The sequence below is a fragment of the Nannospalax galili genome, unplaced genomic scaffold, assembly GCF_000622305.1.
Source record: "Nannospalax galili isolate Female #2095 unplaced genomic scaffold, S.galili_v1.0 scaffold146, whole genome shotgun sequence".
Lineage (NCBI taxonomy): Eukaryota > Metazoa > Chordata > Mammalia > Rodentia > Spalacidae > Nannospalax > Nannospalax galili.
This window is the reverse complement of record NW_008357929.1, coordinates 7,088,488-7,109,390: the sequence shown is the minus strand read 5'-3', so window position 1 is coordinate 7,109,390 and position 20,903 is coordinate 7,088,488. Positions and strand designations below refer to the sequence as shown.

The 20,903-nt window shown below is 47.4% G+C and overlaps 1 protein-coding gene across 1 annotated transcript in view; it reads right to left on the bottom strand.

The window, feature by feature from the left end:
- Positions 1-20,527, bottom strand: part of Pik3r6 (phosphoinositide-3-kinase regulatory subunit 6) — a 39,631-nt gene extending 19,104 nt beyond the window's left edge. Inside the window, exons 1-10 of the mRNA XM_029557624.1 lie at positions 20,440-20,527; positions 10,997-11,080; positions 10,077-10,168; positions 9,299-9,367; positions 7,760-7,892; positions 7,518-7,587; positions 5,477-5,660; positions 3,879-4,038; positions 1,534-1,620; positions 166-589 (exon numbers count right to left, since the gene is read on the bottom strand). Coding sequence (XP_029413484.1) covers positions 166-589; positions 1,534-1,620; positions 3,879-4,038; positions 5,477-5,660; positions 7,518-7,587; positions 7,760-7,892; positions 9,299-9,367; positions 10,077-10,168; positions 10,997-11,080; positions 20,440-20,452 — 1,316 coding nt within the window. The 5' untranslated portion in view covers positions 20,453-20,527. The remainder of the gene's footprint in view (positions 1-165; positions 590-1,533; positions 1,621-3,878; positions 4,039-5,476; positions 5,661-7,517; positions 7,588-7,759; positions 7,893-9,298; positions 9,368-10,076; positions 10,169-10,996; positions 11,081-20,439) is intronic.
- Positions 20,528-20,903: the final 376 nt, after the last annotated feature.

The following is a 20,903-nucleotide window of genomic DNA, read 5'->3' as shown; positions in this document are numbered from 1 at the left end:
GCTGCCATAATGGCTGGGCATTGGGAGTACTGTGCAATATCCTTCCCACCCAGCCTGGCCTCTCCTCCGATCCCTATGATGCCCTTCTCCATCCTTCGCCAGCCCATTCCAGGTTCACTCATACCCCTGACAACCCCAGCACTGAGTCCACCACCAGAGCCCTACCTGAGTCTGTGGTAGGCCTGGGCCAATTGCCCCAGCATCCTGTCATCCCCCAGCACCAGCACACGGGCTGTATGCACCCGGGAGACACCAGGAAGCAGCTCCCCATCCCCACTGGGCCTGCCAGTTCTCCGGTGCAGCCCTGGGGTCCCATCCCAGCTGCCAGGCATGGAGAAGTGGGGGGGCCACACACGCTTCTTGATGCCTCCCTTGCGTTGCAGTGAAGCCCGCTCCATCTCGGGGCTGCTAGGGGCTGGGAGCTCATCGGCTCCCAAAGGAAGATCCCGCTCAATACCACTGTCAGTGGATAGCATAGACACCCGGGCCAAGTCCCGGTCTGGCCTGAGGCCTTGTAGATCCAAAGCCTCCAAGTCAGCGCTGAGGCGTAGCTGGGAATGTGGACGAAGGAAGAGCACCAGTTCTTTCCCTGAGACAAAAGAACAGGGACACTGTCAGGGTGGTGAGGGCACCTGAAGCTGAGGGGCCCTTCACCAGAAAAGCCTGGGTTGTCTGTTTCTCAAACACTGTCCACCTGGAAAGGAGCCCTACAGGACATTTCACAAAGGAACAAAGGCCCTGTGATCAACAAAGATCCAGAGTCCTGCACAGTCCTGCCTCCTCTTGTTGAATAAAGTAAACAGTAAATGTATTAAAAGCTCTGAGAAGCTGGGGTGTGGTGGCGAACTCCCAGCATTCGATAGGCAGAGGCAGGTGGATCTCTGAGAGATGGAGGCCAGCCTGGTCTGCATAGGGACTTCCAGGTCAGCTGTAGCTACATGGAGACCCTGTCTCAGAACAAACAAAACAAAACAAAACAAAAAGGCTCTGAGAAGTCCTGCACTTTATGTCAGTTTAGCCCAACGCCTCCCATATTTAGCTGACCCTGGGGCCCTCTCAACCTCCCATGTCTTGTAATTTCCCCCTGGAACACAGATACCAGACCAGCTCCAGGAAGCCATACAGGTTTTCCAATCCACCTTTGTTTTATTACACCTAAGCGAACTATCCCAGCCCAATACTTCCCCCTATAACTGGTGTCCTTGTCCTCTCTGTCCCTTGAGAAGATCCAAGAGAACTGGAATAGGACACCAGAGTGTAGGGAAATGTCTGTTCTGGAAAACCTCTCCAGCTCTGGGTTCTGCTGACCTTCCTCTTAACATGGGCACAAAAGACCAGTGGCTTATGCACTGAGTTAGTCCAACCTGGAGAATATATGCCCCTTTCCAGACATGTAAAACAATTTAGCAGACAAAAAGTGAATACAGATAGGAGCCCAGACACACAGACACACAGACATACATGTGAACACACACAGACATACGCCACTGTTCTCAGCCAGCTCTATAGGAGCTCAGAGGCTCAGGCACGTACAGAGCTGCTCCTGGTCCGTCCACAGGTGGAAGGTAATGTAGGGGCTGGGCAGAGGGATGCTTGGCAGTCGGTCTTGGAGAGGGTCGCCTGAAAAAAAAGAGCAGCTGTGGGGACTGTGGTGAGAAGGGTTATAGGCTTCCCTCTGCTGTCACCACCCAGCCTAGCTTCTGTGGAGGGTTCACAGGGACCCTCTCTGGCCCAGCTCTGGGCTTGTGGAGTCTGTTTTTCCTTCTCTGCTACTGTTGGCTGGTCTAGGACCCAACAGTGCATTGTCATCCCCCTGCTGAGAATGCTTCTGGGTTCCTTGCTTCCTACACCTCTCCCAGCTCAGCCTCAGGGTCCTTTAATCTATCTTTTCCAGACTTTTCTCCCATTATTGTCCCATCCTCGGTGCTTTGCTGCAGCCACACTGAACTTCTGATGGTTCTTTGAACACTCTGCCACATCCAAATCATGCGGGAAAGATCTCAGTGTCCCTTAGGGCCACTTCCAGTCCTTTGCACACATCTGCTCCTATCACCAGTGCTGTAGAGACCTCATCAGCAACATGCACAGGGTGACAGGGGCCCTGGGAAATGCAGAGAATAGCACAGACACAGCCTTTCCTCTTGCCTCTCATTCTAGAAGTTTCTTGCCTATTCCAGTGATTCATGTTGATTCCTCTTTCCAAGCAGAATGCATGGTCTAGACACTGGCCGTACCTAATGTGTGACCCTTGAACTTGCCTCTGGGATTCTTGCTGAAGTCCACATAGCTGTGGCTCCTTACCTAAGATAACTGTGAGTTCCTTCAGGAAGAGGGCAGGCAGACTTCAGGGAGCACTTTGTACCTGTCAGGTATTATTATACCCACCTGGCAGACAACAATCGATCTCTAGTTCATGACAAGGATGCTGAGGGACAGGTGACATTATCATGTTCAAATTATAGGAAGATGGTAGAGCACAGAGGTTAAGCAACTGGCTCAGGGTCACATACTGAGTGACCCCGGATTTGAGCTTGAGTGGCTGGGTCTTACCCCTGCCACTGTGCTTATTAACCACTGTCTCAGATTGCAGGAGCCCCTCAGAGGGTGTTGGCTGGGCGTTAAGATGTGAAGAACAAGCATGGGTGGGAGACACATGCTCCCAGATGTGGCTTGAATGGTGAGGGTGGCCCAGGCATTCACATCTATTTCAGTTATGTTGAGTGTTAGCAAGCAAGTGGTAACCAAGGAGGAGCCCAAAGTTGGCCATGGGGTTTGCTCCAGCTTTAAGAGGAGGGAGGGCCCATGAGCAGCTGTTTCTCTGTGACCAGAGAGTTTTATTTTTTGAGACAGGGTCTCCATGTAGCCCCAGCTGGCCTGGAACATGCTATGTAGACAAGGCTGGCCTTGATCTCACAAAAATATACCTGCCTCTACCTCCCAAGTGCTGGGATTTAAAGGTGTGCACTACCACTCCCAGACTTGATCAGAGAATTATAAAACAAAATACAAGAATGGAAAACCAAGAGGTTGGAGTCCGTGCAGGGCTATCCTGCCCATTTTGCCCAGCCTGGACTGGAGTTCAAGCCCTAGTGTACTTCGTGTACTCTGCTGTGGCTTCCAGCCCTTCCCCCCTGTACCTTATAACCATGGATACAGTCAATTACCATATGTCTGACATATACAGACTGACATGGTCTGTGGATGCTTTGGATACTACATAATAGGACACATATAGAAACTATGTCCTGCCATGGCCAGGACACTGACATTCTGGAGTGTGTTGGAGTTCCTCGCTTGTGGGACTTGCTCCTGTCTGTGTATGGCATTGCCATATAGACATGCAAACAGAAAGGAAGTATGCAGAATAAAAATCGATGGCCCCAGACATAAATGATGCTGACACTTGCTACTTTTAAGCCTCTGTAGAGGTGTTCTGGGAATCAAATCCGTTGGTTACTAATCAGAACAGGGGAAAACTAGACTGCCAGGATTGCAATCTTAGCTCAAATGAGCTACAAGATTTTTAACCTCTTTCAAACTCTGTTTTCTCCTCAGTAAAATGATGGCAAGAATAGTTTCTACCTCCTAAATTTACTGTATAGCTTAGTTAATTTAACACATGTCATAGATGTAAATACATGTAAAGGGCCTAGAACAGCTGCTGGGATATGGCAGGTATAGATGTGGGCTATAATGATCACGTTAGCCACTTGCTTAGCCGGAGTCCTGCCAAGTCCCCAGGCTGTTCTCTCAGTCCCCAGGTTCCCGGGATCCATGATTTCCGGTCCTCCTGAATCACGTAGGTGCAGGTCCATCCACCGCAGCTCACTGGCGCCACCTGCAGTCCCTCGGCCGGTCCTCACCCAGCCACTGCTTACCGCTGCCACGGTCCCTCGCGGCCGGTCCTATCAGCGAGCAGTGAATCTCTTTTAGCCTTTCCAGATGTCCCAGCCGCCTGGGGTAGTCATCGCTAGCCACCTGCTCCATGGCAGCCACTACTGCGTGGAAATAGTACTCCAGGACGCGACGGGAGCTGGCCTGAGAGGAGAGACGTCAGAGCCCAAGTGCTACCCGCCTGTCCTCCAACACCCCACCCCACCTACATACGCTCCTGTGCCAAGAGCCACTGACAGTCCAGCCTGGCACTTTCCCTCGGCTCCTACGGGCTTTGGGATCCCATGTCCAGGGCCCCGGTTCCTGCCCTGCTGTATCTGTTGCCCCTGCTGCCTGCAGTTGTGGGTGTGTGTATGTGTGTGTGTGTGTGGGGGGGGTCCTCTCTGCTTTCATACCCTAAGATGGGGAGATAGCAGAGTTCCTACAACAGTTTAAGGAAGGACCCACCAAAATAAAGTATTCATGATGTGGGATTCAGACTGGAAAATTCCAGCTGGAAAAGAAGAACAGAAAGAGCAGCGCTCCATTGCGATTTGATGGGCAAAGCATTTTAATGGGCTGATTAAAAAAAATAATAATAATAAAAAAGGACGGCTCTCTACTTCCTGTATCAGGACAAGAAAGGAACCGAGAACAGCTGAACCCTAGAGGGCGCCCTCCCTTCTGGGTCTGAGTTTCTGGTTACTCGTGCAGCATCAGCACCAAGCCTGGTGTCAAGCAGCTCCATCTTCAGCCTTCATCTAAACCAGCCCTTCCCAGCTTTCCCTGCCACTGAAGAAAGGTCCTCTGAATGGCAGCAGACTTCCCTCAACCAAGAAGTTCAGCACCAGGTGCTGATTTTCTGCCAGAAGGATTTCTTGGGCCATGGATAGAGGCTGAGGCTGAATCAGAAAAGCTGGGAAATAGGTACGAGTACCGACCAGCTCACACACTCCACACCAGGAGCAGAACATTGGCTAGGTATTACCACACGTGCATAGCACAGCACATTAGAAGTTTTGCAAGGAATATATTTCCGCGTGGCATGTTCCCAATGGCGTGGGAAAATATGCATTATAAAAAGTAGTTGCAGAGTTTAAAGCTTAGTTTGTTCAAAACAAGTCAGGATGGAAGTCAAAAGACAAGCTTGACATCAGACAGGCTAGGGTTCAAATCCTAGCCCAGTCTCTTGGTATCTGTGCAGCCATGAATAGCTTACCAATTTCTCTGTCCCTTAGTTTCCCCATCTATAAAAAGATGTAACTAACTGCATTTCACAATACTGTGGGGAGAATTTCAAAGTAAAGTTTGGCACAGTGCTTGGAACACAATAAACAGTCAATAAACTGGCTGTTGTATTGATGATGCCACTCTTATTATTAAGGAACTATATCACATCGCTCATTGCTATTATTTCTGGGTAGAGAAGTTATGGGTGGTTTTAATTTTGGTCTTTAAAAGGCCTATCTGCATCTTTAACATTGTATACCCTTAATAAACATGTATAAATTGCTGATGTATAGGGGTAAAGCTAATATGAATCAGAGGCAGGATGAATACAGTGAGTGACTGGCGTGGATACCCAGGGTGGGGTGTCAATTACCTGCAGCTTCCTGTGCAGAGCACCTGTATGGCAGGCTTCCCCCAGAGTTGCCTGCAGGGCATGGGAGACAACGTGTCGCATGCAGACCTCTGGTGTTTGCTGCTCCTGGGCTGCCTCAATCTCCAGCAACAGGGCGCTGCACACGGAGGCAGAAACCAGCTCAGGATCCACAAACAGGAGTACTCTGGGGGTAGGAACAGGTGAGGGGAAGGCTGGATAGGGCACTGGATGGCACTCTGAAATCTTTGTGGCCCCTCTCGGTTATATAACTCCTATATAAGAGAGGCAGTTTAGCCTAGTGGTTAATTCCTCTCAAAAGAGGGGCAGGTCCAGTCCCCTTAGCTAACTGGCTTCATCTGCAGAAGTAGGCCTAGTCCTGTGTGAAGGGAAGTGTTAGAGCATGGGCCTGCCCCTCTAAGACAGTGGTCACTCTTAGGAGGCTAGATCCCACAGCCTGAAGAGATTAGCCCAGTCTTCGCTGCAAGTTGCCTCTAGGACAGAGAGTTAGGAAGCTGTCTGTGGTATGGGCTAATGGCAGCCGGTAATTTATGGTCCTAACCAGTACCTGATTCTTTGTCATGGGGACTATGTTGAACTAAATCACATGGTATGAAACTTCCTGCCAACCCCTGGAAACCTAGAAAAGTGAGATAATTCCTTTGTTTGGAGGCTTGCTCTGGGGACTTTCTCTGAAGAGGCTCCTCTGGCCTCCCTCCCACCCACACCCCATCATGGTAGCTAACTCTCTCTCTCTCATTCTCTTATCATTAAGAGATGATATCATTAAAAAATATATTTATTTATTTTTTATGTGCATGAGTGTTTTGCCTGCATGTATGTAAGTGCACCCAAGTTGTACAATGCTCATAGATATCAGAAGAGGGCATCATATCCCCTGGAACTGGAGTTATAGATGGTTGTTAGCTGCCATATGGGTGCTGGGAACCAAACCTGGGTCCTCGGCAAGAGCAACCAATGCTCTTAACAGCTTAGCCATCTCTCTAACCCTGGCTTATCATCACTCTTAATGAAGCTCCTCCCAGGTTTTAAAGACAAGTATCTCCTCCCCTTTAAGACCCCATTGAATTTTATACATATACACATATATTGTCATTTTCTGTATAATGCTCTCCCTCCCATCTCGAGGCCCCATCACGATCTTCAGACCCTTTCTCCTAATAAACTACACTTTTTGAATGGAATTATATGTCATGTCAGCTCTGCTTTTCTTTCCCAGACCAACCATTGCCTTTTTTTTTTTTTAGACAAGGTTTCCCTATAGCCCCAGCTGGCCTGAAACTTACTATTTAGACCAGGCTGGCCTCAGTCTCCCAGAAATCTATCTGTCTCTGCCTCCCAAGTGCTGAGATTAAAAGTGTGTGCCTCCATGCCTGGCCATTGCCTCTTTTCTATTATCAGAAGTTCCAACTTGAGCCTTGCTCCCAGATCCTCAACATCCTGTCCCAGTGGCCATCACCCTCTGGGGGCAAGGGGAGCCTTAAATCCTTCCTTCCAAAACTGTAGCTCGAAATAAATAACCCTAAATAAATCTCATCTTGCTCATTAACCTGATCACACCAGAAAACCAATCTCACCCACACTTTCTTCCTCATTCAACTCTGCCACCCCCTCTTATCTAAAGGGGTGAGCTCACACTGAGGAAAGCCCCTGGCTTCAGACCCCACAAGGTGGGCATTCTAGAGCTGCCTCTGGCTGCCTGGCCAGTTGGATACTGCTTCATCATGGCACAGAGTAGGATGGGGGTTGCAAGAATGTAAAATGGCATGACCCTGGGCCATATGCTCCCCCTGCACATGAACAAGGTAGATCTGTATCCAGCTGAAGAAGAAGGTCCAGAAAACAATATGGCCACTGCCCTTGAATTGTAAGTGTATGCCACTGCTGGCCCAGTAGGGCCGCAAAGCTCTGTTAGAGCTCTTCCTAATCAAGCTTCTGCTTTTGTCCTCCTGTCAGTGAGCACTTACACAGAAATCAACACCTTGAGGGGGCTGAAAGCAGCAACCACTCTGGGGCCTCTCACCTCTCCTGGTAAGGGTACAGTTCACTCATCAGGTTCTGCTCAGCAATGACTGTCCTTTGGTACAGCGTGCCTGCAAAAAGACCACATCAGCCAGCCAGCCAGCCTCTAGGTCTCTGATTCCCACTCTCCATATTTCCTGGAAGAAGCTGAGATTTTGAGTTCCCTAGCATCCTGGAGAAAACAGCTAGACATTGGGTGGTACTGCACTGCAGCATAGGATGTCAGGTCTCAGTGGCTCTCACCTGGGACAGCTGTCTCTGTTTTCAGCCTTATGGCACAGTCCAAAGCAACTGTAGAATAGGGGGCAGGCAGGGTCAGCAGCCTGGTACAGAAGGTATATGTTCTCTGGTAGAGCTCTTCTGTGATACCTGTGGCCTGGTGAGAGGAGGAGGTGACACTTTAGGTTATGAAGGGTTCTGGATGAGTTGGGATAGGGTAAGTGGGAGAGGAGGAAGGTTGGGCCTGGCAGCCAGACTGTCAATGCTCTCCACATCCCCAGCTTGCACTCTTTCCTCCCAGCATCTGTGAGCCTCCCTTTGACAGCCCTCTCACCTTACCAAGATAGAAACTCATCCCTGCATTCTGCCAGCAGATCCGTTCCCTATCAGCCCTGCTCTTAGGGCTGGATGGCATATTCTGTGCTTTTTCCAGGCTCAGAACCTTGGAGGTACTTCCCAAATCCCTGCACCTCCATGAATCCCACAGGCATAAGATACTCCACAATGCCCCAGAGGCTCCTTTCTTCCCCTCCCTCCCCTTTCTTCCTCACTGCACTCGCCTCCTTTACCAGAGCTCAGCCCATCCTTAACCTGGATGTTGCAGTGACTCCAGGCTTGCTCTCCCTGCTCCTCTTCTTCCTCACCTGCTCCCATCCCTGAGACAACCCTTGGCCCCCCATTACTTTAACCAAGACTTTAAAATATTGTTCTCCTTGTGTCTCGTCTTCATGTAGAGATCACCCACGATGCCCATATGAACAACCCAAGGAGGCTTCCACTATCAAAGTGCCCCACACTGCCCCAGTGCCCATTGCCTCTTCAATATTATCTCTTGGTAGAAAGGAACGCACACAGTGAGTGGAAGGCAAGTCCAGGCTAGCCCTAGTAGTCATTAGCTATCCATTAAGAAGATAGGACAGAGTCCTGTGAACTGAAGTTCCCAGAAGAAAGGAAGGGAGAAAAAGAGGGAGGGAGAGAGGGAGGCAGGAAAGGAAAAAAGAAAAGCTGTGTTAGAGATTGTACAAGGCCAAATGATTGAATTTCGAGATTATGGAGAGAGAAAATACTGTAGATCAGAGCCAAATTATCTTGAGATAGTTTCAGTCCCTTTGAAAACCATTCACCCATTGCCCACACCTGTACCTGACCTACCATCCTTGTGACTATCAAAACTTTGCAATGTTAGTGGACCAGTAGCTTCCACCAATCCAAAAGCTAAGAATGTCATCAGTTACTATCTGCAACAGAGTCCTGTACTGTTGTGTGCCCCCCACCCCGACCCCTTTCCAAGTCACCTGCCTACCTGTGGCCTCCACTAATGTTTTTGGTAAACATGTTGATGTATGGCTTTGTTTCCTAATAAATAAAATCTCATGTAACTACTTCTACAATGGAACATGGTATTTGGGGAAACCTGAGTCTGTGTTCCTTGGCCATGGTCACTCATATCTGACTCCAGAATAAACTCTTTCTTATTCCGTTTGAGGTAAGTACTGTGTTTTTGCCTGGACAGTCCCGAACCTCAAGGGAACCACCCCACACCTTGACCCCAGCCCCGCTCACCTTAGTGAGCACGTACATTAGAGTGAGCAGCAAGGGGATGATGACATGCCGCACGTCCTCACTTTCTGCCTGGAAGACAGGAGAGCCCACCATTACACTGGCTGGGTGCTTCAAGACCACAGCATCCTAGCTGCTGGGTGCAGGTTAGGCTGTGGGTGTGCAGGAGATGGGGCAGAAGGCAGTGGTACATTATACAAGGGGAGTAAAAGGACTGTAGCTTGCTCTGGAGAAGGGAGGGAGGGAGTAGGGTGAAGAGGGAGCGAGGATGTGGAAGCCGCTTGCGAGGGGAAGGGCAGGTGGAGGAATCCCTGTGCCAGGAGGGGCACCATTAGATTCACACAGGAGCCAAAGCCAAGTGACCAGCAAGTCCCCAACTTGGTGCCTCCCTCAAGTACAATGTTTCCCAGGCAGCAACATGCAGAACACGGGGTGGTGTGGGGGATAATTTGGGGTGATACAAGAAGCTTTCATCATTATACACATATGTGTAGAGTGTGTATGTCTTCTATTTCTGCTCAGCGATATGTTTTCCATTTATGGTTATGTTATAAAGTTTCTTTTTGAAATATGCTAACTCAAGTAACAGCAGGAGTGGATGAATAGAAAATACTGCTGGTGGAAATATCAAGGAAGAAGATATGTCTGGTACAAATCAAGCAGATGATCCACAAATGACCCAAGGTTGGGGGAGTAGAGCTGCTGGGATGGAACCCCAACCCGATGGGACCTCCTCTCTTCGTTTTGTGCCTGCCTGATGCCCTTAAGCTCAAGCTCATACCTTCTCCAGCTCCCTGAGCAGAATTCGGACCAGCACGGAGTTCTTTCCGGGATCTCGCTCCACTTTCTTGTGCAGTGACCATCTCCACATGCCTGAGCCGGGAGAAACAGGGCACCCAGCATGGCCAGGTGGGGCAGAGGGTTTTAGATGCCATTCTGTGAATCAGGAACCCTGGGTTCCAGACTGTGATTGACCAGCCACATCTGACCCTGCAGCCGGGGCTGGCCCCTGGTGTCCATGGTGAGCCCCTCCCGATCTGCAGTCATTTCTAGACAGTGAACTCCCAGGCCAGAAACAAGGGGAGGAGTCACAAGACGGGACTGAAGTGTGTGTGGGTCATAAGACAGCAGCATCTGCAAGCCCTGGGTCCCAGCTGCCTTCTGAAGATTCTGAGGGGCCTGAAGGGAAGCTTCATTTGGAAGTGGAGCTGGGGAAGGTTGTTAAGAAAGGGGGTGGCTGAGGCTAGAGAGATGGCTCAGTAGTTAAGGGTGAGTACTGTTCTTGCAGAGGACCAGAGTTTGTTACAAGAACCACATGAGCAGTTCACAACCACCTGTAACTGCAGCTCCAAGGGATCTGATGCTTCTTCCTGACTCTACTGTCACCTGCTGTCACACACAGACACAGACACACAGATACACGCACATTATTCATTAAAATTGATTAGTTAAAAATATAATCATTTTTTAAAAGAAAGAGGGTAGCAGATTCCTATTGTTGCCTGCCACAGCAGCTAAGAAGTTTGAACCAGGAAGTAGAGAAGCCTTCCCTGCTCCCCAAGCTTCAGATATTTCCAGCAGGAAGGCAGCTGGGGTGGAAAGCCTTCACTTGAGAACTCTAGATGCCCTTTCTGGAATGCCTGGGGCAGAACTGGCAGGACGTGGTGGGAGGCAGTAGCTCCTTCCCGCCCTACCTCTTACCTTGGTTTCTCTGCAGGGCTGGGTTTGGCGTATTGAGCTCTCGCAGTACAGCCTGCACACTCCTCTGCAGGTCCAGCTCCACATCTGAAAGTGGGGTGCTTTGAGGTCAGGAGTTGTGGAGCCCAGTTCACCTGGTCTCACTGCGGGCCCCCACCTCTATCCCCTAGAGAAAGTCCTTAGCCCCTCAGTGAACCTTAGGAGGTTCAGGAAGTAATTCACCAAGAGCTGGCATTGGACACAGTGCTCTGAGCTAAAATATAGCATTTCCAGCAGCATTTCTGTCTTTGTAAAACCAGCATTTCCCAAAATGTGGCTATACAGAAGTCCCCTCTTGCCTGAGAGTTCACTTTTTGCAGTTTCAATTACCCAGCATGAACTATGGTCTTAAAATATTAAAGGGAAATTCCAGAAATATACAATTTATAAGCTGTAAAATTGCTGGTTGCTCTGAGTGGCATGATGAAATCTCTACCCTTCTCCATCTGGCTTGATACATGAATCTTTTTGTCCAGAGTATCCATGCAGTATAGGCTACTCACCCATTAGTAGCCATATTGATAACCTGATAAAGTATCTTAGTATAGCAGTATTTGTGTTCCAATAACTCTTCAAAAAAAAAAGACAATTGGGAGGGCATGTGAATGAGAATGTTCCTCATAGGCTCAAATACTTGAACACTTGGCCCCCAGTTGGTGGAGCTGTTTGGGGAGGTCATGGGATCTCAAGGAGGTGTAGTCTTACTGGAGGAAGTGTGTCACCAAGGGTGGGCTCTGAGAGTTCACAGCCTGGCCCCACTTCCAGCTTGCTCTGTCTGCTTCCTATTTGTTGTTGGAGACATGAGCTCTCAGTTTTTGGCTTCTACTGCCGTGCCTGCTGCTTGCTGCCACACCTCCCCACCATGATGAACTCTTATCCTTCTGGAACCGTAAACCAAAATAAACTCTTCCTTCTATAAGTTGCCTTGGTTATGGTGCTTTATCACAGCAACAGAGAACTAAGACAGGGCATATGTGTATGTATGTATGTGTGTATATGTGTATGTGTGTGTTCAGGTATGTGCACCCATACATGTATGTGGAGGCCAGAGGAGGACGAACTTGGAGCTATTTGTCAGGTAGGCTGGCTGACCAGCAAGCCTCAGTGATCCCCATGTCCCCAAGTCTCTGATCCTGGGGTTCCAAGCATGTCCTGCCACACATGACTTTTTGTTTCTGTTTGTTTTGTTGCAGTTGTTTTTTCTGTGGTGAGCACTATTTGAAAAGTATAAATATTTAATAAAACATATTTTGGCATCTTGTGTGATATTATGTCCACAATAAAAGAAACAATTATTCTTTGACTAAAATTGGGGCCTGCTGCCTGTTTCCACCGTTCTGTGCTGGGTTTTTGTCTGCTTGAGTTTGCACGAATCTTGAAGAATTACTGGCAGCTGATTACTGCTCGGTGAGGAAGAGTTGATCTTCTTAAAAGGAGGGACCCTAGCCGGGCGTGGTGGTGCACACCTCGGTTTAATCCCAGCACTCGGGAGGCAGAGGCAGGCAGATCTCTGTGAGTTCAAGGTGGTCAGCATGCACAAGACCTATGCAAACTCAAGCAGACAAAAAGAAAAAACTCAGCACAGAACTGTGGAAATGAACAGCATGCCCCAATCTTAGCTGAAGAATTTTTTGACAACTGATTAGTGCCTGATGAGGAAGAACTGATCTTCTAGGAGAAGGAGACTCTAGATAGGCTGACTAGACCTCAGTGCAGTGGTTGAATTGTAGTGAGGGACATCTGGGGACACTAACTTGACATGATAGGCCTTAACACAAATAACAGAATGTATGAATTCCAGTGTGTGTGTGGGATGCTACGGGTGCCAGTGGAGAAGGGGGTATAAAGATGATTAAGATGCTCTGTATGAAATACACAAAAATTCAATTAAAAATTGCAGAAAAAAAAGAAGCACATCAAAAATAAATAAATAAAAAAAAATTTTTTTTGGTCTTTTTGAGACAGGGTCTCCGTGTAGCCCCAGTTGTCCTGGAACTCACTATGTAGATCAGCCTGGCCTTGAACTCACAGAGATCCGCCTGCCTCTGCCTTCCTAATGCTGGGATTAAAGGTGTGCCCCTCGCCCCAGGACCGAAACTCAGGTCCTCATGCTTGCTCTGCAAGTGTTCTTACTAAGTCATCTCCCCCACCCCAAATAACTCTTATTTTTCTTAATAATGGTCACAAAACATTATGATTAGTAATGATCCAAAGGACAGATTAATACTAGCGGTATATAGCAATTTTGCAGGGCATCCACTGGGTGGGGGGAGGTGTCTTAGAATGTATTCCCTGTGGATAAAGGAAGAGTAGTTGTACATCGCTGGTGGTGTGCAACACAATTTTAGGTGGTGAACAAACCATCTTAAAATCTGAATAGTGATACATTAATTTTATTTTTTAATATTTCATTTATTATTTTTATTTTATGTGTATGAGTATATTGTCTGCATGTGTGTAAGTGTACCCATGCTATGCAATACCCACAGAGGTCAGAAGAAGGTGTCAGATTCCCCTGGAACTGGAGTTATAGATGGTTGTTAGCTGCCATGTAGGCGCTGGGAATTGAACCTGGATCCTCTGCAAGACCAGTCAGTACTCTTAACTGCTGAGCCATCTCTCTAGCCCTGTGATATACTTATTTTAATGTGAATTAGACAGTATACATATAAATAGTTCCCCATCTAGGCATGGAATCCAAAGTCTAGCTGGAATTCAAAGTCTATTTAAAGAAACATTAGATAAGGCCTCTCTTAGAGAAGTCTACACCCATGTTTTTGGGTGTGTCTTCTCTTTCCTATAAACCTTGTGCTCAAAGTCTATATTAAAATATCTTCATTTTCCCCCAACTCTGCTTCATACTGGCTAGCCCTGAAATTCTTTTCTACACTGATGCCCCAAATCCAGATTTGGCCTAAGTCAAAGTCCCTAAAACATTGTGGAAACTCTTGGCCTGCTGTGGGCAAGAGAATGAAGTTGTGCCTCCTGCTCTGGCCTCCCAACACACAGACATCTGGGAGATTTGCCCAGGATTCCCCTAAAGTGTTATTATTGAAGATAGGATCTCAGCAAATAATAACATCATCTGGGATCTAGAGTCCCTTCAAATAATGATGGGCCAGTCTCCAGCCTCAGACCCTCGCATGTTCCCTTCAGATCAGATAGTTTGAGACGTTAAACATTTTTTTCCTCAGTTTATAATTGTATTTTATTATCTGTGTCCATGTGCGCGTGCGCACGTGCGTGTGTGTGTGTGTGTGTGTGTGTGTGTGTTGTGTAGGTATGTGTATGGGTGCACGTATGCCTCGGTGGGTGTGTAGAGGTCAGAGGATGACCTTCAGGAGTCTGTTTTCTCCTTCCGCTATGGGTTCTGGAGATCTAACCCACGTTCATTGGGCCTGCAAAGCAAGTGCTCTTGCTCACTGAGACATCGTGCTAGTCAGGTCGAAACTTTTGACCCCTAGATAAGTAGAGTCTGCATCCCTCTTCAACATGGAGCATGGAAGAAGTGAAGTCATAGAAGACAGATTTGGGGACATTTATATCTCTTAAGTAACCCTTAAGATTAAGGGATCAAAGTCTCAGAGGAGAAAGTGAGGCAAGATAGAAAACCAGGAAAAAATATGGAGAAATGAGAGGGGAAAGAAGCCCCTCGCCAGGAAGTCTAATTGAAGCCTCTCACCAGCTGAGAAGCAAGAATCCCAGCACAATCTACTGTAAAGGCTGGTGGCACGGAGCTGACATTCCTTTCCTATACAGATATTTCATGGTAAGATAGCAATGACCCACACTTAGGACCTGAATGTATATGACCTTGGGTAAGGCCGCAGTCCTTTCTCCAGTCTGAGAGCCCCAAAGGATACCCTAATCCCTGTGATCTAGACATTACCTTATCAATTGCAATCCTGTCAGGCACTCCTCTGGGGAACCACTTCCTTAGCCATTAAGGATGATAACTTCAAATGCACCCAAATCCTACAGATGACTATGTAAAGCCAATGGAGATCGGCTCTTGGGGAGCCCACACCTATGCTCTCTGGTGCATCTTGTCTTTCCTTTCTAGTGCCTCTCTTTCTCCTAATCCTCTTTATTAAACCCCAACTCTGCTATAAATACCATCACTGGTGATAACAATGACTGTACTCAAGTCAGTCTCAAGCTCCTTTAAGCTTTTCTCCTCTGGGCCTTGACCTTGGCCTCTGTCCTGTCTCTGACTTGGCCATTCTAGTTTTACCCAGAATCCTGCCAAGTCAGCTCAGAGACAACCTCTTATCCTCGGTATGTATCTTCCTTCTTCACTTTTGATGTATGTGATCTTGACCTTTCCTCTGTTAAGTCAGTTGAGCAGGAGCTCCCATCCTGAGCTGTCAGCAGACCCCAGTGTCCCCTCTTAGGATTTTCCACCCTGAGTCTTCACTCTGCTCCTGGGCTGGGAATCCCAAGCTGTCTTTTCCTTCTTTCAGAACTGAGCCTGTTTTCTCTCCTCTGCTGTCAGTCTTGGGTAAAGCCTTCCTTGCCATTTTGACAAGTGTCAGAGTAAATTTTTCTTTGATAGGGACATACTGACATGGCAGATGCATGAAGGCAGAGAATGAGGAAGTGACCTTTGCAAAATGAGGATGCCATGGGATCACTCCTCAATGCCTCTTACTGCTGGGACTTCAACTGACCCTGCCTAGGCTGCTGTGCTGTGAAATCTGTTAAGTTCTGTGACAATCACAGTAGGGTTTCACAGTTGTCCTCCGGAGACACCAGCTGTTTGATGGCTAATTTTGGTTCCAGGTTCCACCACCACTCCCACTCTGGGTATCCTTTCTCTGGCTTCTCAGCCTGACAGTTCCCCGAGCCCTGCTGCCCTTTCTTCTTCATTGTGGGCTCAGATTTTCCTCACAGCCCGGCACCTCAACCCCTCAGCTCTCCGCCGGCTCCCCATCTACTCTCAGACTCACAGGTGTTTCTGGAAATAAATCCTTACATATCTGGTCCTGTGTTGGTGTCTGCTTCCTGGAGGATTTGGGTTAGGAAAAAAAGTACAGGAAACACACTGCACGACAAATTTCCCTTGCATTGAGCTCTAACCAAGAGCCCATTTTAAAAAAATTTTAAATTTTTTATTTTTTGGTCTTTTTGAGACAGGGTCTCCCTGTAGCCCCAGCTGTCCTGGAACTCACTATGTAGACCAGGCTGGCCTTGAACTCACAGAGATCCGCCTGCCTCTGCCTCCCAAGTGCTGGGACTATAGGCGTGCGCCACCACGCCCGGCCCGAGAGCCCATTTTTACAGGCAAGTAATTGTGTCTTCTCCTGTTACCAGACAACATAAACCACATAATTCAGGGCTTCTCTTTTTGACCTGGCTGCCAAGAAACTTAGAACCAAATTGAAATCAGTCTCAGACATCAGCTCATGTCAAGGGGAGGAGCCTTTCTTACTTCCTCTTGCTGTTCCAGCTTTGTGTTTATTAAATATATGCCTTAATTGCCTCCAATTCCTTTGAAGAAAGTCTGGTAGACTTTTCCTATGTAAACATCAGCAGACGGTAGCCTGAGGTAAACTGTTTAGGTCAAGGCATCCTCTGCCCTGGTGCTCCATGGCTCTGAGGTGGGCTCAGAGGACCACCAGCAACTCTGAAGCCCCCATTTTCCTCCTGTTCTCTGTGACTCACTTGTTAGTGTCAAAGCCTAATTCTTCAGCTGAAAGTAGGTAGGAGATCACAGTCACATCTGCCCACCTGGAAACCTCTGGGCAGAGCTGCCTCTCTTCTAATTGACCAGAAACTCAGCCCAGCGTGGAGGCTGGTCCAATTTGCCCTCTTCTGCCCCTCTCCACCTTTCCTGAAGGTTTAATGAGCTTGTTCGTGGTGAGTTATTAGTAAATTATTGGTAGTGTGTCTTTCTTTCTCCTTCCCTCTCCTTCCTTCCTTCTTTCTCTGGCGCCCTCCCGCCTTCACCCACTCAAATCTTCCTTCTGTTTTCTCTTCCTTTTTCATCCCTCACGCCCCCCCTTCCCTCTCTCCTTCTTTCCTTTTTCCTCTCTTTCTCCTGCTGCAGAATGCACAGAAAGGCCCAAGCCAGTGGCAGTTAGGATCTTTTCTGTCCTTCCTCCTTACTAGGACAGCCAAGCCTTTGTTTCTGAGCCCAGACCCCCTGCCTTGTAAGGGGAATTACTTTTTTTTTTTTTTTTTTTTTTAATGTTTCAGAGAAAAATAGAGAAGTCTCCAGTAGTGCTGGGAGACAATCTCAAACAAACACTGTTTCTGAAAGTCTGGGCGGCTGGAACAAACAGGCTCTGGGTCACAGCTGGCTGACAGACATGGTCTGTTTGGGCTTGTGCAGTATACTCTTAAAAATGAATTAGCTACTGACATTGAAGAATCTGGGGTTTTGCATGAAAATTTGGGTGCCTGGCATCGCTTACAAATCCGGAAATCTGTTGACACTGGGCATGAGTTCTTCTGACATGGGACAATGGCAGGGGCTGGGGAGCAGTTGCCCTTGGATGTGGCACTGCTTCTCTGGTTTTTCTCAGCCAGCTCTTCTGGCTTCACTCATTCTCCTTCTCCCCCTGTTCCTGGAGACACAGGGGTTTCAGATCCTCTAGTTATCTAACTGAGCTGATTGAGCTGGGATGTCCAAAGGGAGCCAGAGTGAAAGATAGTGTTTTTTAATTCAAGGATGGGAGGCTGAACTCTTCAAGACCACGAGGGAGCAAAGGTTATGGGATTACAGAGAATGCAGAACACCAGGGTTGACCAGGACCTGGCTTACTGGTGGTAGCAAGGATCAGACAGGGGTACCTGAGCACTAAGCCCTGTGCCTTTGGACTTCACATATAGGCTACCTGGACCACCTCTGGCCAGAGCACAAGCATATCCCTCTAGGCCACACAAGCCTGGCCAGCAGATTCTGGAGGCCCCAGTGAAATGAACAGGATATCACAGTCTCTTCCCAGTGTCCAGGCCTCCTCAGCCCATACACAAGGAGAAAGAACACTAAGTGGATGACACTAGAATTTACGCTGATCTTGGAAATACAAGATATTATCAGTAGGTGCTAATAACACTTAAATAGCACTTAAAAGGGAATATTCCATTTGTGTGGCAAGACAGTGGTAAATGTTCATCAAATCAAGGTAGACAGGAAGACTACATTTCCCAAACTCCCATTCAATTAAATGGAACCAATTCTGACCAGTGGAATATGGTGAAAGTGAAGTCGGTCATTTGCAAGGCTGGCGATAGAATTCCCTGCACTGTTCTCTATACGTTTCCATTCAGCAGTGGCCTTAGAGGACACATGTTGGTGATGATGATGCCACAAGGCAGAAGTCTCCAGTCTTGAATGACTGCTTAGAGCCAAGAGTAAACTCTGAGTAAGTGTGAAGTGGAATTGTTGGGTTATTCTGCTGATATTTAGGGTCCTCTGTTAAATAGCTGGCACTTTTTGGCTCACTCATGGATAAAGTATTTTCCAGTGTGTAACTCATGTAATTCTGACTAGAGCCTTGTGGAGTTCACAGGACAAATGCTATTCTATTTTATAGATCCCAGATCTTATCCCATATTGCCTTTCTAACTGCCAAAGGTCACACCTAGAGGGACCCAAGAGCCACCTTTCCCATTTTGGAGGGAGGAAAATGAGGTTCAGATGGAGGCCATAGAGCTGTGGGAAATAGAACTTATTTGGTCAAATGCTCTTCTTTGAAAGCTGCAATCTTCAAAATAAGCCAGACTCAGGAAAACAAATAATGCATGTTTTCTCATAAGAAGAATCTAGGGGTGTGTGTGTGTGTGTGTGTGTGTGTGTGTGTGTGTGTTAAAAGTAGAAAGGGAACTATGAAGAGGAGGAAGTTCTAAAGGCAGTGAGGAGAGAAAGAGGGTAATGGAACCTGTATGATATGAAAGCAGAAGGGGGATTGTTTGGTGGAAAGAAAGAAACCAGAAAGAGGGAGCAGGGCAGACAGGGTAGAGTAGAGAACAAAGTAGAATGATATCTGTGCATGAAAGCATCATAGCTTGTTTTTTGTATGCTAACCAAAAAATTAATTAAAAGAATAAAGAAGTTATCATCTTTGTGGGACCATTTACTTACCAGAAAAAGAGACAGCATACCTAGGTGTGTGTCTGTCTTCCTAAGTGCACCTGAGTTTGAAATGAGGAAATAATCACCCCCAAAAAGATCACCCAAAAAGGAGTTCTCAGCTCCCACATCGGTTTTTATTGCAGTGAAAGAGGCAACAGGAAAAGAAGAAGAAAAGCCCACAAGGTCCCACTCGTGGCTGGCCCTCATAGTCCAGGGTCTGCTCCTCAGTATCAGATAATTCAAACCCATGTTCTGTGACTCTAGAGACAACTGCTCTCCTACTTCCTTCCCATCTTTCTTCTACTTTCCACCATGGTTGTACATCATAATCACCCCTGTTAAATCAGATCTCAGAGAGTCAAGCCATATCACTGAATTTTTCTATAGCTCTCCAGGAGCTTCTGGTGGACAGTTAGAGGAAGCACCACTACGGTCTTCTGTGATCAGCTTGGAGTTCTGGGTAACTGATCTGTTAGACAGGGAGGAAGTCAAATGGGAAGATGGCCGGAGCTCACAGAGGACAGTTAACTGAATTATGGAGGAAGGTCACCGTGCCAAGATAGCTCTTCCCCAACAATGCTCCTCACTGTCCTGCTGGTGGGAGGAGATTTAAAAGAATACAAATTGGAGAAAGTTGATTTTTGTTATTGTTTGTTAGTTTGTACTGCAGTAGATCTTTGTTCAAAAATGTGACCCTTGGAGCCTGTAGTAGACAGCAGTGTCCTAATTCTCTTGGGGTCCAGCCCTGATATGAGAGAAAAGCCTAAGAATTTTCTTCAAGCAAAGAAATTGTTCTTGACATTACCCTATTCCCATTTGTGATGGTTAATTCTGTGTGACTTGACTAGGCCACAGTGTGCCTAGTTGTTTGGCCAACATTATTCTAGGTGGTTCCATGAGAATCTTTTTGGATGGGTTTAACATTTAAACTGATAAACAGAATGCCTTCCCTAAAAATACCTGCCTTGGGTTTACCTTAAAGTAATAATACTGCTTACCTAACAGGGCTGTTATGAAGGCTGAATTAGTTAATATTTGGCAGGAAGTTTCTTATTCCTTGATAGTCTTTGAAACTTTACAGTTTCTGCTTCAGTGAAAAGAATTTGGCCATTCTTGTCATTATTCACTGTTGACCTGAGCCACCTAGAAATTGAGGCCTCAAATAAATGTATGGATGTCCATCTCTCAAGATTCCTCACACTCAGGGTCTCACAGCCTGGTTTGGTGCAGGTGGTCCTGGGGGCATGCTCACCCACAGCAGAGGCCTTCCTCATTGAACCAGCTAGGCCTTCTGGACCTTTCCCTCCTCACACACATACACACTAACCTGAACTCTCCATGGAGCCGGTAGGAGGTGGGGAGGATGTGGTTGTCTCCAGCAGCAGAGTGGAAGGCAAAGGGTGGTTTTCCGCACAGAGGTAGTTCTGCAAAACAAGGGGTAGTTTGTTAGTGTTTAAGTGGTGGGAAGATGCAGAAAGTGCATTTAGGATACACTCCCACTAGCTGCAGCTGAAAACTCTGCATGGTAAACATGAAGCAGCTATGTGTGGAAGAAAACAGAACAGAAGGTAAGAATCTGGCAATGAGATTCCTGCTTTCTCTACTTTGGACACAAAGCCAAACAGGCACTCAGAAGTACACACTGGAGGATCATAGACAGAAAAAAAGAAAGAGGGGCTGGAGAGATGGTTCAGTGGTGAAGAACATATTATTCTTTCAGAGGACACAAGTTTGGTTCCCAGCACCTACATGGGCAGCTCATAATCACCTGTAACTGTAACTCCAGGGGAT